Source organism: Podarcis vaucheri, assembly GCF_965113315.1.
Source record: "Podarcis vaucheri genome assembly, chromosome: 7".
NCBI classification, from domain to species: domain Eukaryota; kingdom Metazoa; phylum Chordata; class Lepidosauria; order Squamata; family Lacertidae; genus Podarcis; species Podarcis vaucheri.
Window position 1 is genome coordinate 36,726,451 of NC_138765.1, and position 16,152 is coordinate 36,742,602.

At 47.8% G+C, this 16,152-nt stretch overlaps 3 protein-coding genes across 3 annotated transcripts in view; 2 read left to right on the plus strand and 1 right to left on the minus strand.

Annotated features, from left to right (window-relative positions):
* Window positions 1–831: 831 nt before the first annotated feature.
* On the minus strand, window positions 832–3,920 carry TSSK3 (testis specific serine kinase 3). Its single transcript, XM_082232440.1, has 2 exons — window positions 3,576–3,920; window positions 832–1,560 (listed from the first exon to the last, which is right to left on the minus strand). Exons 1-2 carry the CDS (start codon window positions 3,745–3,747, stop codon window positions 899–901), a joined length of 834 nt encoding a protein of 277 aa, XP_082088566.1. The 5' UTR covers window positions 3,748–3,920; the 3' UTR covers window positions 832–898.
* A 3,013-nt stretch (window positions 3,921–6,933) lies between these two features.
* Window positions 6,934–9,877, plus strand: FAM229A (family with sequence similarity 229 member A). Its single transcript, XM_082232447.1, has 3 exons — window positions 6,934–7,112; window positions 7,735–7,872; window positions 9,640–9,877. Exons 1-3 carry the CDS (start codon window positions 6,949–6,951, stop codon window positions 9,740–9,742), a joined length of 405 nt encoding a protein of 134 aa, XP_082088573.1. The 5' UTR covers window positions 6,934–6,948; the 3' UTR covers window positions 9,743–9,877.
* Window positions 9,878–11,868: 1,991 nt separating this feature from the next.
* KPNA6 (karyopherin subunit alpha 6) overlaps window positions 11,869–16,152 on the plus strand; it is a 45,997-nt gene continuing 41,713 nt past the window's right edge. The window contains exon 1 of the mRNA XM_082232437.1: window positions 11,869–12,067. Coding sequence (XP_082088563.1) covers window positions 12,064–12,067 — 4 coding nt within the window. The 5' untranslated portion in view covers window positions 11,869–12,063. The remainder of the gene's footprint in view (window positions 12,068–16,152) is intronic.

The following is a 16,152-nucleotide window of genomic DNA, read 5'->3' on the forward strand; positions in this document are numbered from 1 at the left end:
CAGCTCTAGGTCCACCATGACAAAAATAAAAACAGCTGTTTCCTTCAGATTCTGTTTGGAAAGTTCCTTCTTTGGGGCCTTCATGAAAAGGGAGAAAGAGCACTCTTGGGAGCAAGTAATCCACAGCCCCTGCTTGGCCTCTGGCTGCAAGCGCTCTAGTTGCCTTGTTTTGCTCTTTTCCGACTCGTAGCCAAAGAGATTGCAGAAGCTTGTTAGATATATCTATCACCTATGGAAGGATGGGCTGTCACTCAGCAGACCCTGTGCTCTACGTGCCTGAGGCCTCCAGTTAAAATGCTCTTGAGGTACCAGCCTGGGGAAAACCTCCCTGTCAGTTAGAGCAGATCAGCCTTTGCCAACCTGCTGCCCTGCATTTGTTTAGTCTAAAACATTTTCACAGCACCAGGTTGGTGTAGGCTGGAGCTTTTTACCTCTTCTTTTAGGCTGGAGCTGAAAATGCTGAGCTAGATGGATTGATTGGTCAGTATAAGACAGCTTCTTAGGAATATTTTTTGCAAAGTAGCAAGTACTCCTGTGGGATGCCCACTGAAAACAGTGCCTTTGAGAGGCAGCTGGGGTAGAGCCAATCACCCTCCTTCAGAGTCATCACAAATGCCCTTGGCCTGTATTGGAATGCTTCTTAGAGGCAGCTTTGGATGGCAGAGAGAGAGAGAGAGAGAGAGAGAGAGACTGGCAAGGGAAGACACACCTCTCTGCTCTTGTTCATATATCTCTGGAGGCCGGGGCCACTTCAAATTTGCCCAGTGAGAGGGGGAAGTGTGCAAAGAATTGGGCAAGGATAGACCAGAAACTGAGCATAACGTTAAAATATATGTGAGCATTTTGGAAACAGCCTGTCCCCTTTTATTTGGGGAGAGTTTTTGACATGGTCCTTTTCTCAGGAGCTTGCTAACCATGGGTGCCAACTCACTTCTTCGATGGAAGGTCTCAGGATCATGTCCGGTTCCAACAGGCTTTTGAGGAGGTCCTGGCATTCCTCAGAAATCCCCAAGTGGCCAGGAATGGAGACCCCCTTCTGCTGGTGGCACAGCATCTTGGGGATATCCGTGTCGTCGAAGGGCAGGTTTGCACAGAGCATGACGTAGAGAACCACGCCCATGCTCCAAATGTCACCTTTCCGGCTGTCGTGGGGCACGCCTTGCAGCACCTCGGGGGCTGCGTAGGCTGTGCTGCCACAGAATGTCTGGCTCAGCTCCTTCCGGTTTTTGGGGAGCAGCTTGGCAAATCCGAAATCGGTCAGTTTCAGGTTGAAACCCTGCAGGAGCGCATTCTCGCACTTGAGGTCACGGTGCGCCACGCCACAGCTGTGACAGTAGCGGATTGCCTCCACCAGCTGGCGGAAGAGCGATTTGGCCCGGCTCTCAGGCAAGGGCCCCCCTTGCAGGACACAGTCGAACACGTCTCCATCCTCTGCTAGTTCCATCACCAGGTAGATCTTCCCGTCCGTTGACTCCAGCATCTCGTACACTCGGATGATGTTCTTGTGGTCCAAGCGCTTGACGATCTGGAGCTCTCTGGGCAGGAATCTCTCGATAAACTCTGCAGAGGGAAATGACAGAGTAAGCAAAGATGCATCAGGGGCTAACTAGCGACTAAGCTGGCTGGAGAAGAGCTTATTTACACATTCCTAGTAAAATTAAATCGGGAGTCCCTTCAGGGAAATTATGTGTTTCTGTTAATGACCATGATGGTACCGGGAAGTTCTCAAACAAGACGTGATGACAATATACATAGTCCATCACCAATTACAGCTCACTGTCAAACAAAGACATAAAATAAACCATAATAAATAAACCACAGGTATGTGAATGTGTGGAAGGAAGCAACTGGAACTATTTACAGCATAGATGTAATGGTTAAAAAAAAGTTACAAAATATGTGCCCTATTATACAAGGGAAAGTTGTTACATTTGATTCAGAACATTTAAATACTAAGTCATATTAGTTCATAGGCTGAGGGGGAATCCTTGGCCATGTTCCTCCTTGCTTACAAATGAAATAAAGTCAGATCAAACAGGCATGAAACACCTTTTTCTTTGGCCCCTAAGGACTCTTAGCTTATTAGTTTTTCCAGCAGGCAATATCCAAACTTCAGTGTACCAAGTAGTAAGATTGGCCCTGTCCCATTTTTTTGAAAACAGTGCCACGGTCATTCTAGCTACTATAAGGAGGTGTACTAGCAAGTCTTTATTATGCAAATGTTTATCACCCTCGACAAATATAAATAAAAGGGCTAATTGAGAAGTTGGGCTAAAGTGGTAGTTTAAAATCTTATCAATTTCTCTGAATACCATTGCCCAAAATTCTTGCACTCTAGTACAAACCCCACCATAGGTGGAGGTATGGTTCAATTAAAGCTTTTATATGCTGACTTTCAATATGCTAAAACAGTACACTAGAAATGAATGTTAAAAACTATCTAGTTTTTAAAAGCTTGAGAAAATAAATAGGGGTTTGCCCAAAAGACCTCTAAGCAGGTACTGGGCAAGCTTCCCTGGGAAAAGGGGTTACAACCAAAAAAGCCCTCTCCCTAATTGCCACTCAGCACCCCTCAGACAAGAGAATGAGGAAGACCTTCAAAGATTTTGGGGCTTGGACTGGTCAATGTTGGAATGTTCCATCAGGCGTCCAGATCATAAGCCATGGATTGAAAGCTTAGCAGCTAGAATTGCACTTGAAAACACACCAGGAGCTAGTGGAGACCATTATTGGTGAAATGTGTTTCCAACACCTGATCCTAGTGAGGAAGCTTGCAGCTGTGTCTGGAATTAGCTGTCCTTCCCAAGCAATCTTCAAAGCTGGTCCCCACACAACCCATTGTACTAACTAGGAGAATGCCAGACCATGGATAACTATGGCCAGGCTCTATGTGCCAAGAAAAAGCCACAGCTAGTGTACCTGTTTTAGCTGGTTGGAAGCTGCTCTGTGCCACTTGGCCCTCCAGCAAAAAGCTGGAGCTGTGATACACCCCCCTTCTCAACTGTCTACAGCAGGCTGAATAGCAATGCCACCTCCATGGGCAAGGACTAACCTCAGACGTCTTCCCATGGGGAGCTTCCTTTGTTGGTTGCTGCATAATCAGCCCTGCTGTTTTGGTGGTTCCTTTTACCACTTGCATAAAAGCAATTTGGACAAAACTAGAGTAATGTTTAAAGGGGCCCCGTATTTCCAGACAAGATAGAGTAGGCTGTTCCTGCTTGCTCTTAGGGATCTTTAGTTCACCGTCCTTACCTCCTCTTCTCCCCACCCCACCCCAAATATTCTGGTGAAGCACCTGCAGAAAGGACAAATCCTGCAAAGTAGTAAGCAGTTTGCTACATTTTGTAGTAAAACAATCTGGTCAGCCACATCGGCAAAGACAGCCCAGTCTCCGTTCAGAGGAATGGCAATGCTTTTGCAGAGTGTTTCAATGACAATTGCAGGCAATTGTGCCACATGATTCCAACTCCCTGGAGGAAAATGCAACCTACCGGGCCTATTCGTTCCTCAATTTAGGTGTGTGAACTGGCAGAACCTTATCTGTCTTGTGCTTAATGCTTTTTCCTGGCTCTTACCTTCTGGTCCTCCCATTTTGTCTATAATTTTCACGGCCACTTTTCGTTGGTGTTTTTTTGAAAAAGCTTCCTTGACCTTTGAATATGTCCCTTCTCCAATGGTTTTACCCATCTGGTAACCATGGGAGAGAAGAAACTCCTCCATTGTGTCTTGAACGTGCTCATCTGTCATTCTCAGGACATCATGTCATCACAAAGTATATACATCGCCGTCCTTCGCCTCCCAGACCAGGGTCTGCATTGGTTGCAGCCCAGGATGCTAGATCATTTTTCCTGCCCAGACAAGGTCCTTTGATGAGGGGTGAAACTGAGGTTGGACATCTTGAAACTTTGAGCCCCCATTGTGATGCAACCTTGTGTTACCTGAGGACCCCGGGCTGGAGGTAGTAGTTTTGCACCAATGGGAGGAAAGCAGACATGCTTCCTTGGAGAGCCTGCATTGCCCAAGCCCTCAGCTTCCTCCAGTGCCCTCCAGGGGGGTGATGGGTTAACCTGCCAAGAGGCCTACAGCTTTGAGGCCTTGGGTAAGAGATGAATATAGTCCACACTGTAGTGTAGTGAACCTCTTTATTTGTCCAGGGTGAACATGGACAATTAAGTTAGTCTCCTTTCCCCCATCATGGAAGTCTGCTGGCTTGAGGCTACTTGGCAGGATTTGGGTCTAACTACATCAGGCAACTCTTAAGAGTAAGTATTCTAATTCCCTCAACCATTTTCCTATTGAGTGAGATGATTTCCTTAAGATAAGAGTTTGTCATCGGACATATCTGCAAACCAGATAATCTGTTGTGGGTGCCACACACAACACAACTTGTTCATTCAAACCAAATTTCAAGTACGGAGAAGGGAACCTGTGGACACTGCGGGAGGGGGGCTTTGCATGTGCTTCTGTATCTGTAAACACCACATTGGGAATTGCACCTGTGGCTGCTGGAATTGCTGAGTATCAGTCCGTGGTCTACTTCAAATCACTCATCTATGATATATAATGGGACTTATCAGCACAGAGAGAGCCAGTGTGGTACAGTAGCCTTGTGGGTTGGGTCTGGGCACAGGGAGAGATGCCCTAGAGGCATTTGCAGCCAGAAGCCAAGCAGGGGCTTTGCTCCAAATAACTTGCTCTCTCACTCATCAAGACCCCCAAGGAAGAACTATCCAAACAGAAACTGAAGGATGCGGCTGCTTTTATTCCTGTCCTTGAAGGCTTACAGCAGGCTGGTGGGCCTCCACTGCCATCCCCACTGCCTCTCCTATATTCCCTCACTCCTCAATATCCTACCCTTCTGGCCAGATAGCATGCCCTCCAACATTTCTCAGAAAATAGGGACATTCTATTCTACACCAGTAGAATGTTCCTATTTTCTGAGGAATGTTGGAGGGTATGATAGCTCCTTCACCCTCCCACTCACTGTATTCTCCAAGAGGATAGCGGCTAGTGCTAGCCCCTATTTTGGCAATGTATCCAGTCTCATTGCCCATCCCCTCTAAGACAGCAGTATTTCATGTGGAACCTCTGAAAGGAAGAGGACACACACTTCCCAAACTTATGACTTATTTGTGTGCACAACAGAGAGCTTCCAGAATTTGCAAAAAACAGGGCACAATATTCTGTCAAGATGAACCCTGAAACTAATTTTAACCCCAGTAGGCCACCTAGCTCAGCATTATGCCTTCTGAAGGACCAGCCAGGTTTATCAGAGAAATTTAACAGCAGGGTCTGATGGGTTTTTCTTCTTGTTGTTTTTCTCCATCATCTGTTAACTAGAGAACCCCTCACAATTACAGTTTTTATAAGCTAAAAGGTCCCAGCAGTACAAGCAGATCTTTATAAGGAAGATGATCAGTTTCTGAAAGAAAACACAACAGTAATTTTGTTCTTTGGACTTCTGTAATAATGGCTGCCTGATAGCACTTTGGGCTTTGATGTTGGTGCTTTTGGGCAAACTGAAGACCACCATCTTGTATGCTGGTAGCAAGACCTGGAACTATGCAGTTATGATGTTAAATGTATGAATAACTCAAGATCTGAAGGGTTGAGATGACATAACTTGGAGTTTGGAAACAAATATACCCATTGTAAGTGGTTTTTCAAATGAAATCTTCAAGGCCCATGTTGTACACTAGAAAGTTAGAAACCAAAATTAATCCCTCCCTTACCCATTAGGTAAAGACTGGTGTTTCTCTTTCTAAACCAGGGATGGGGAACTTGTGGTCCAACAGACATTGGTAGAGTCCAGCTCCCCTTCCTCCAGCTAGCATGGACAAAGGGAACTTTGTAACGCAAGGACATCTCTAGAGAGCCACAGGTTCCTCATCCCTGCTCTAAACAGACCCGTGATGGTGGAGTCCTAACTTCTGCTTGGCATCTTTAAGGCACTGTGGGCATTTTCATACAGCGCCACATGTTAAGGAAGACAAGAGAGACAGGTTTTCTAGCATCACCTTTGTGCCTCAGGAGGACCTGAAAGCCACATCACTAGAGAGGCTGGAGGAGGAGGAGGGTTTGTTAAAGGGAAAATTGCTAGGAGCTGAGCAACTGCAAACCCTTGGAGGTATCATATAAACCTGTCAGCTGATATGAATAAAGAAGCTCTTACCTGGGGGTAATAGAAGACACTGGTGCTACAATAGGGGCAAAGCATATAGGGTTGGCTGGTTTGCGAATGTAAATGAGATTGTCCTCTCACAAACGTCCCAGATTTGGATGCCATTATGGATGGATATTGTCAGAGAGCAAGAAGTGACTCTTGAGTTCCTTGTCCGCAAGGCTAGGAAGGGAATGGCCCCGCCTGGCTTGGGCTGAGCTTTCAGCCTAGGATTCCCTGCCCTGGAGACCATCAGCAGAGAGAAGGCCAGGATGCATTGTGATGCAAGCGTAGCCCTTCCGAGTCATAATGCCGCTGAGCCGCTGCCTCCCTCTGGGCTCCGTCCCAGCCTGCCCTTTGCAATAGGCGCTTCAACCTGCCCAGTGGACTCTTAGGGAGTACTCCTCCGCCTTTGATAGGTAAGGCTGGGACGGTGGAGCCAAGGGCAAGACAGAAGAATAGGCTGGCCCAGGATGCCAGACTCCAGGCATCCCATGGTGGGGCCAGCCAAACAATACTCAACCAAAGCAGGAGTGGAACCAGTTGGCCCTGTCATGAGGCAGAATGGAGCGACCACCTCAGGTGGTAGATTCTGGGGGGTAGTGGCAATAGCAGTGGTCCCTCAGCTGCTGTTCCTTAACACCCAAGCTGTTCCCCTTGGTTGGACTTGTTCATGCTATGTGATCTGCCCTGCCCCCCCCAAACTAACTTGGGGCCTTGGGTGCAGCAGAGGACACCACCCTGTTGCTTGTGATTCACTTGCAAGCCCAGCAACTTTCCTCTGCAGGATGGGTAGCGGCTGTCCTCTTGCCCTTTGCCTTGGGAGCAGTGAAATGTATTGGGCTGGGCTGGCCTGGAGTCCGCTTAGAGTGCCTGGGGCGAACTTTTCTTCACACCAGGAAAAGGCCTCCCCTGCGCAATTTCTGTGTCAGGTTTCGGTTGAAGGTACAAGGTGAAGTTGTTTTAAATAATGTTGCAGCCATACTGTAGTACGTGGGGGGGACGGGGATGACGACGGACAGGGACAGGAACAGGAAGTCAGACACTTGCCTTCCTAGCAGCTGAAGTATGGGGTTGGCTGGGGCTTCCAGGCAGCTTCTGGCACCCCTCTGAGTTCTTTCATACATGGTCAGAAATGTAGAACTATTGGATGTTTAGCAATGCACAAATACATGGGATCCACTCCCCCTTGTGAACACACTATTGCTGCATTTCCAATCACATAAACCAGATTCTCTCTTGCTCCCCTCCCTTTCTGTGACTCACATATCAATGTATTATCTAAGCAGGCAACATATACAAAAACACTGTAGACATTAAGAGTATTTTTCAAAAGATCACAACCCTAAAACGAACCAATGGAGTAAAGAATTCATTGGTATCGGCAGATATGTCTTCTGAGCACCCACTTGTGAGGCCTGAGAGTGGGGCAAGGGACCCTCAGAAGAACCAGGAGCTTCCTAGGCTGGTGTGTGATGCTCCTTGAGTTGCTTACCCAGCTGGCATTTTGGAGTAGGTGGATGGGCCTGGCGCAGGGGCAGAGGGATGTCCCACTGAACCCTTCTCTTCCATAGACAGGTCTGGGGCTCGGACATGAGCTCCCAAGAGACCCCACAAGCTCGGAGATTTCCAATAGAGGCAGGAGATTCTCCCAGCCTGGCGACTGCCCCCGAAACACAGGAGCCAGTTGCCCCTGAGCGCACTGCAACAAGGTAAGGAAACGTTTCACAGTGCGACAGGCAGGATTCAGCCCTGGCACCACAGCTGAAGGAGAAGGGCTGTAGTAGCTCAGTTGGCAAGAGCATTTCCTTTGCACACAGAAGGTCCCAGATTTAGTCTCTGCTATAGCCAAGCAGGTCTGGAAACTGCCCTTGCCTCAATTCCTGGAGAGCCACTGCCAGTCAGCATAGATGATAATGGGCTAGATGGACTTCAAAAAAGGCAGGTTCCTGTTTCCCTAAACTGCCACTCCTCCTCTTTCTGTGGAGAGCAGGTGCTAAGCTGTCTTCTATTGCATTGAGCAGGCAAGTGTATGAGGGAATCTGCCTCTGAAAATATGGATGGACAGAACTAGTTACAGTGGTACCTCAGGTTACGTACGCTTCAGGTTACAGATGCTTCAGGTTACACACTCCGCTAACCCAGAAACAGTACCTCAGGTTAAGAACTTTGCTTCAGGATGAGAACAGAAATCGTGCTCTGGTGGTATGGCTGCAGTGGGAGACCCCCATTAGCTAAAGTGGTGCTTCAGGTTAAGAACAGTTTCAGGTTAAGAACGGACCTCCGGAACGAATTAAGTACTTAACCTGAGGTACCACTGTACACCCAAACCATCAGGCAGTGCAGAAGAAATAACACTAAATTTGCTCTGGATCGTTCTTTGGTAATTTAGCAGCAAATTACCTCTAGTCATATGCAAACCTCACAGGGCTCAGTCAACAGTTGTCAGTTGCCAGCCTGACTGCAGCTTATGCAGAGACCAGATGAAAGGCTGTTAGAATAAATTAGCTGATGAGGGATAGAAATGGTCAAGAAAACGTGTGGAGTGGATAAAATATATTATTTTCCTGGTGGTAGGGAGACTAACAAGCAATAGATGTCTACAGAAAGTATAAGACTATGACCAGGAAATCCAGGGGTCAAATCCCCTCTCGGCCATAAAGCTCACTAGGTGACCTTGGGCCACTCACTCACTTTCAGCCTAACCTAACTCACAGGGTTGTTGTGAGGATAAAATGGGAGTGGAGAACCATGTAAGCCACCTTGATCTCTTGGGAGGAAATGTGGGATCCAAATATAAATAATGATTAACAACAACAACAACAACAACAACAACTATATTGTGCTTTGTCACTCTCTCTGTGCAGCATTTTGAAGGTAGATGGGAAAATCTGGAATTGACGTTCCCCTGGCCCACAATGTTTTAAAGCCTGAAGTGGCAAATCCAGATCTATATCTCTCCCCACCCTGCCATGTGCTAATTAATATATTTCCTTTAGTCCAGTGGGGCTTGTGCAGGCAAATATCCAGCTGTCCTCAACTTGGTTCCCTCCGGATGTTTTGGACTACAACTCAAATCAGAGGTTGATGGGAGCTGTAGTCCAAAACACCAAGGGAGGGACCGGGGGAGGGGGGAAAGGTTGTGTTAAGCAGCACTTCCCACTCTGCTGCTCCTAGTGGTTTCCTAAATGTGTCCCCAAAGGTAAGACTTGGTGCAACAATGATAACTAGAGGAATCTGTCCTTGTCTTGAGCACCTCCCATCATGGGTCCTGGTGAGTTGCACCCACTTACTAGCTCCACACATGGAAACGATTGCCTGTGTTAGTAAAGCGGAGCACCTAAGTCCTGTTTGAAATTGGAACTTGGATTTGATTTTAAATAGAATGACATTCTGGGACACATTTCATTTTGCATAGTGCATATGAATATGCAGCTCCTAACAAATGCAGGGATCAACTCTCTCTGTCTTTTGGGCAGGCAGCTGCGAAGATGTCCAGGGTGCCATTGCCTGACCCTGCCCAACGTCCCCATTGACGTCTACATTGCCATGGGTGGGAGCCACAGGCCACGAACCACCTGAAGGCTCCCCTAGGTCGGGCTCGAGTGCTGAGGCCACAGCGGCTGTCCCAGGAAACACACTGACAGCCGGACAACAGCAAAGCAAGCCACACAGAACAGTGACGCACATTTTAATAAAAGGACACCTTAAAATGTTTCTGTGGGTGTCCTTCCTGGAGTTCTGCTTCGTTTCTCTCTGTTGCTGCTCCCCTCCCCGTATCAACCCTGCAGTGGGGAGTGGAATCAGCCCCGGGACATGCAGGTAATAAAAGGGTGCAACTGGACCTTTCCCTCCCTGATGCGTAAGCCCAGCCATCTGCCATGACCACCTTGTCCCCAAACCCTTGCTGGGATTTGGAGGGATAGCTTCTCTGTCAGAGAGCTTTATTTGCATGGAAGCTCAAGCACTTATTCTCTCTTAAAAAATTAATTCCACCCATGCTGCTAACACTCAGTTCTGCTATGCCTTGGGGGCTGTGAAAGCACTAAAGCAGCGTCTGGGGTCAGTAATGGATGACGGCTAATAAACAGGCTCCATCCTAAGAGGATGGCAGTGTTGTTGGTGGATGGCTCATCTGAGTGGAAAAGTTTGCATTGGATGAGATTGTGCATACAAACACACCTGAGGCAGGTTCACAGCCTGAGTGGCACAATGGGGCAATGGGTGTGGTTGTTAACCAGAAGGTTGGTGGTTCGAGCCCTCCCAGGGATAGCTGCAAGCAGGATTTTTGCATTGTGGGGCAGAAGGGGGGGATTGAACTGGATGACCCTCAGGGGGTCCCTTCTAAACCTACAATTCTTTAGTTCCTTTAAAAGCTCTTTGTGCATCCAGTATTGCTACTGGATTTTTAATTTACTTGATAAAGTTCTACTTCATTAAAGACAATCCAAGTAGCACATCTGACATAAAATGATCCCCATCTAAGCTGCCCCACTCTGCAACAGAAATAATCTGAGCCATGTATGTCTACACTATTAACCTCCAGGCTAGACTACTGCAGTGCGTTACATAACGGGCTGTCTTTGCAGACTTCTGAGAAACTTCTGCTCAGTTCAAAATACAGTAGTGAGGTTAATAACTTGGCCCAGCTGAAATGAACTTTTAAAACTTGTTCTCAAACAGCTCTACTGGGTGCCAGTTTGTTGTGAGCACTATTTAATTGGTACATAAATGGCCACACAGGAGACTGCCTAAATGCTACAACCATTTGCTGAGACCCCCCTGGTGGGTGGCAGGTGGCTTTGCATTCATAGCCTTTCACATGTGCAACACCCCCCCACCCCATTTTTAAATAGATGCTCTGTTTTGTATTGTTTTTGGGTACCAAAGGTGGGCACAAAATATTCTAATAAAGGAAGGAGCTAGTGCCCAACTGAATACTGCACTCTTTAGCTGTTTTTTACTTCATTTCGAAAGAGGCATTTCAAAAAAGTTGTGGGTTTTTTATTTTTAGATTCTATGTGTGCAGTTTTCACCTTGGAAGAGATGGTCCCTCCTGCACAGGAGGAGCAGGAATGTATCTTTTTAGGTGACAAAGAGTGGTAACTTGAAAGGGTAAATGATTTGTTGCGGCACAAGATTTCATGACCTACGGTCAACTTCATCTGATGCATAATGTTCTGACCTATAATTCAGAGTAACACAAAAGGTTATACCATAATAAATGTGTTAGCCTTTAGGTGCCACAAGACTCTTTGTGCTGCAAGAGGATAACATATTGCTGGAAATAATTTTGTGATGGTGATTAAAGTTCTTGTATTTTTAAAGCACTGATTAACTAGTGGGGGGAGGAGGCCCCTTTCCGAAACCGTCAAAATATCTGAAATCGACTAATTTAACGGACTGACTCTCATCAAATACAAACACACACACCCCGCCTTATCACTTTACGTAGCGGAGGAAGCGGGCTCTCCTCGCCTAAGGAAATTCAGGCCACAACAAAAACTGCCTCCTTCGAAGCGGCCACCAGATGCCCGTCTCCTTTCGCTGCCACGGCCTGCCCGGCCGGGACTTCACCCGCTCCTGCATCCCGCCCGAAGCGCTCTGTCTCTGTCCCGGTCTCAAACCGGCCTCTTCCTCCTCGCCCCGCCCACCTCCCACGCCCCGCCCTCAGCTCCGCCCAACTGTCTCTTTAAAAAAGGGGCGTGCTCAGGGAAGGGGCCGGTCTCGGGCGCTCGGTGCCACCGAGGCTTTCTGTCCCGCTTCGGCCGCCGTCGGCTTCCCTTTCGGCCCCGTCCTCCGCCTCCCGGCGCGTCCGCTTGGCCCACCGCTCCGGCCCCGCCCGCCATATTGCCGCCGCCGCCGCCTTTGGAGGGAAGAGAGAGCGACCGACGCACGCAGGCATGGGTGAGGCTAAGCGCTCGGTGGGGAGGGCCTGCGCCGGGCATGGGGCGCCTCCTCGGGCGCCTCTCTCTCCCCCTCTCTGGGCTCCCGGGGTGGGCGGCGAGGGGGTCTCCTCCCTTCCTTGAGGGCCTCTTCGGCCCTTCTCTCCCGGGTCTCCTCCGCACCGCAGTCCGGCCTCTGGCTTCGCTGCTCCAGCGAGGCCTTCGCGCTCAGTCTCTTGAACGTGGGGCGGGGGCTCCGCTGAGGCCGGGGCTGTATTCTGCTGCCCTTCTGGGCCGCCTCTAAGCAGGAGGAGGAGGGAGTCTCCCCCGTCTCCCTCCGCGGCTGAGTTTGAGGCAGGAGAGAAGTGCCAGCCCTTCACGATACATCTGTGTGTGAGGGGAGATATATAAATAACCCAACAGGAGGGCTGGTCGTCGGGCGATTCTCCCTCCTCGGCTTCTTCCTCCCTTTCCGGCAGCTCTCACTGCTGCTCCCCGGCGCCCACGCCCCTGGCTCCAGGTATTCCGACCGTGCTGGCGTGGCTTCGACCCCAGTTCTAGCCCTTCCTTCCCTTGGGGCGGGTGGGTGGGTGAGGTGTCCCCAGTTCTCCTCCCTACGGGCGAGGTGCTCCATCTCGCGCCAAGAGGCAGCGCTTGTTAGGTGTCCGTCTCTTTCCCTCTCTGTGGGCTAGGAAGGCCCTCCGTCGGTGTCCCTGTCGGCATTCGGGGCTTTGCTTTCTGCCCCCGGGAGTCGTGCGTTCTCCCTCCCCAACCCAAAAGTCCCTGATATCCTGTGGCGTTGACTGGTTTGGTTGAGGTAGTTCTTTCCCGCTTCTCAGGCTTCCAGGTTTATTTATTTATATTTATTGATTGCATTTATATACCACCTTTCCTTCAAAGGAGCTAAAAGTGGCACACATTAGGGTCTCTCCCTACTACTTTAATTCCCACAACAACCCTGTGAGGTAGATAAGGCTGAGAGTAAGTGACTGGCTCAAGTTCAGCCAGTAAACTTCCTTAGTGGGGGATTCAAACCTTGGTATTCCAAGTCATAGTCCAGCACGCTACCACTGTACCAAATTTGTTCTTATGTTAAGTACCGTATTTTTTGCTCTATAAGACTCACTTTTTCCCTCCTAAAAAGGGGAAATGTGTGTGCGTCTTATGGAGTAAATGCAGGCTGCACAGCTATCCCAGAAGCCAGAACAGCAAGAGGGATTGCTGCTTTCACTGTGCAGCGATCCCTCTTGCTGTTCTGCCTTCTGAGATTCAGAATATTTTTTTTTCTTGTTTTCCTCCTCCAAAAACTAGGCGCATCTTGTGGTCTGGTGCGTCTTATAGAGCGAAAAATACGGTACATAAGAAGGTGGATATTGGGAGTATTTTGAGGGCCTGTGTGGCTCTAAATTTACATTCCTGCCCTTGATAAACTTCTACTTGGCTTTTATTGAGGTCTTCTTGGGCGTGCAAACCTCTTTTTGAGTCTGTTCACACAGCATGACAAGTGCACTCCGGGGCTAATTTTGCAGAGTAACAATATGAAACAGTAAAGAAAGTTTCCATGGGCAGTCACTCGGACATATTGGTGGTATCTGAAATTATTTTACTTTCTTCTGAATGTGTAGTAAGATACAAGTTGTTGCCTTATACCAGGGATGGGAAAGGTGGCAGTCACTTGTTGCTGGATTCCCAGTTCCATAATCCCTAATTTTGGGCCATGGGGCTGAGGGTGATGTGACTTGTACTCCCAACATTATCTGGAGGGCCACAGCTTCCCTATCTCTTCTTTATACCAGCTACCTTAGTGGACCTTCTGGCCCTGGGCAGAGGGTTTTCCCAGCCTTGATAACTGAAACCCAATGTGTTGGAATTCTGGGGATTTAACCTGGGATCTTCTGCATGGGAAGATCATCCCTGTTACAGCCTTTCAGAGCTGTGCTGCTTCCTCTAAACCCCAAAACCATCTTTGGCTTTTACTTTGGATTATTTATCCTTATTACCTCTGCAGTGATATCAAAGTGGTATTAATAGCTACTCTTGATAGTCTTCATACATTAGATGAAACTCTGTGTGTTTGCAGAGGAGGACTGAGGTTTTGCATCTCTCTACCCTCCAAAATTACAAAAGTAATTTTGTCCTGCAAAAATTACTTACTCACCTGTTCTCGCACACTGGTGGTCATTGCAGGCACAGTGAGAACATTAAAAAGTGCAACACCACACCAACTGTTCCAGTTAACAATTTCCCTGAGTAGAGGAGATCTGAACTCTCTACAAGTGATTATTACAAGTTGGCAAAATAATTAGAGTAGGCAGCAACATCTGGTTTCTGAGGCCCAGTAGCAGAAGAGGTGAGGAGGTTGCTGTTATGCAAATCCACTGACAGGAGCGCCATATCGGCTCAGCCAGCACATTTGCCCAGCACTGATCTCCCCATTCCTCCTTGTAAGCAGCAGCAGCAGCAGCTCTGCTGCCAGGAGGTCAGATAAGCACTGCTCAGGTTCATCATTCTCTGCTTGGTTTCTGCATCTTACTTAAGTTCTAGGTTAAGCGTTGACTTAAGGAAGTTGGAAAAGTCTGTGCGTGTCAAAATTGGATGGGCACATCCACACAATTTCAGCTCCAGTTTCGGGGGATGCATGTGCAGCTTCAGCACTAATCCTCAGGGTGGGAAATTAAAACCTTCTATCTGAGACGTTGGTGAGCTGCAGCAAGTTGAAGTACAGACAGTGACCATTTTAGGTACCTCTGATATGTGTGCAACTGCACACACATGCATCACATCGAACTCGGAAGTGTCACAAAAGGGACAGGGCAGGGCAGCTGGAACATAACCTCCATGCAAATTGGTTGCTGCCTGTTCAGGGTTAGAGAGCGCAATGGCCCGACTGTATAAGGCAACTTCTTATATTCATATGTTTTCTGTGCATAGGATGGCTTTGTTCTTCCTGCCAGCCCATGTGGAAAAGGGAGTATTGCCAAACCACCTCAAAATCAGGCATTCTGAATAGGTAGTTCCCGCACTTGCAAACTATGAAGGAATCCCTGATTATCCGCTGACTTTTACTTGTATCACGTATGTAGTAAAAAGCAGTAAAGTAGAACAGCAAAATGGGATCATGCATTGCTGCTGTTTAAAGAACTGCACAGGTTGCCTTTTTGATACTGGGGCCAATTGAAGGTGTTGGGACTGGTGTATAAAGCCCTGAACAACTTATGACACAAGTATTTAACGGAGCACCTCTTTCAATAACTATTGATCTGTGTTTTGAGAACTGTGAGGTAGGCCTGGACGATACCCGGCTTTCAGCATTGTGACAGAGTATCAGTAGCTAAACATCACAATATACTGATATACTATGATGGATGGAGCTGTGTAGAGGCATTGGCTGGCTTCATGGTTTTCCCTGCATTGTGATTTTTGTATAGAACACACACATCGTGATTCATGATATATTGCCAAGTCAAAAATTATGAAACTGATATAACAATATGGATTTCACACCAGTTTGGGGTGATATATCAATATATCGCCCAGCCCTATTACGAGGGAACTCCTGTTTGTCCTGTCAGCGCTTGTGTTTTGTTGAGTGGTGACGCGAGATGGGGCCTTCTTGGTTGCAGCACCTCAGTTGTGGAATTACGGTAGCTTCCTGTGGATGTCCCCTTCATTGATAAATTTCCAGTTTTAGTTGAAGCTGCATCTATTCCTTCAGGTCTTCTGGAGATGAATGTTATCTGGAGCTGAGCAGTTCATAATTGGTTTGTGCTGTACTAAAGTATTCATGGTTGTAAAGTATTCATAGTTGTTGCTTTTTTCAAAGTAGTACATTTTATACTGTATTTTATTTTATTGTACAGTGGTGCCCCGCAAGACGAATGCCTTGCAAGACGGAAAACTCGCTAGACGAAAGAGTTTTTCTTTTGGAGGTGCTTCACAAAACGAATCTCCTATGGGCTTCCTTCGCAAGACGAAAATGTTTTGCGAGTTCCTGCGGGTCCCCCCCCTTTTTCTAAGCCGCTAAGCCGCTTATCAGCTGATCCGATAAGCCTAAAAGCCGCTAATAGCTCTAATCCGTCAATGGGCTTGCTTCGCAAGACGAAAAAA

Bases quoted from the DNA above. Each gene is read 5' to 3' on its own strand.
- TSSK3 (XM_082232440.1), bottom strand. From the start codon at position 3,747: ATGACAGATGAGCACGTTCAAGACACAATGGAGGAGTTTCTTCTCTCC. The intron at 1,561-3,575 runs GTAAGAGCCAGG...TTCCCTCTGCAG, and splicing joins CAAAATGGGAGGACCAGAAG to AGTTTATCGAGAGATTCCTG.
- FAM229A (XM_082232447.1), top strand. From the start codon at position 6,949: ATGGGTAGCGGCTGTCCTCTTGCCCTTTGCCTTGGGAGCAGTGAAATG. The intron at 7,113-7,734 runs GTGAAGTTGTTT...TCTCTTCCATAG, and splicing joins GTTTCGGTTGAAGGTACAAG to ACAGGTCTGGGGCTCGGACA. The intron at 7,873-9,639 runs GTAAGGAAACGT...TCTTTTGGGCAG, and splicing joins CCTGAGCGCACTGCAACAAG to GCAGCTGCGAAGATGTCCAG.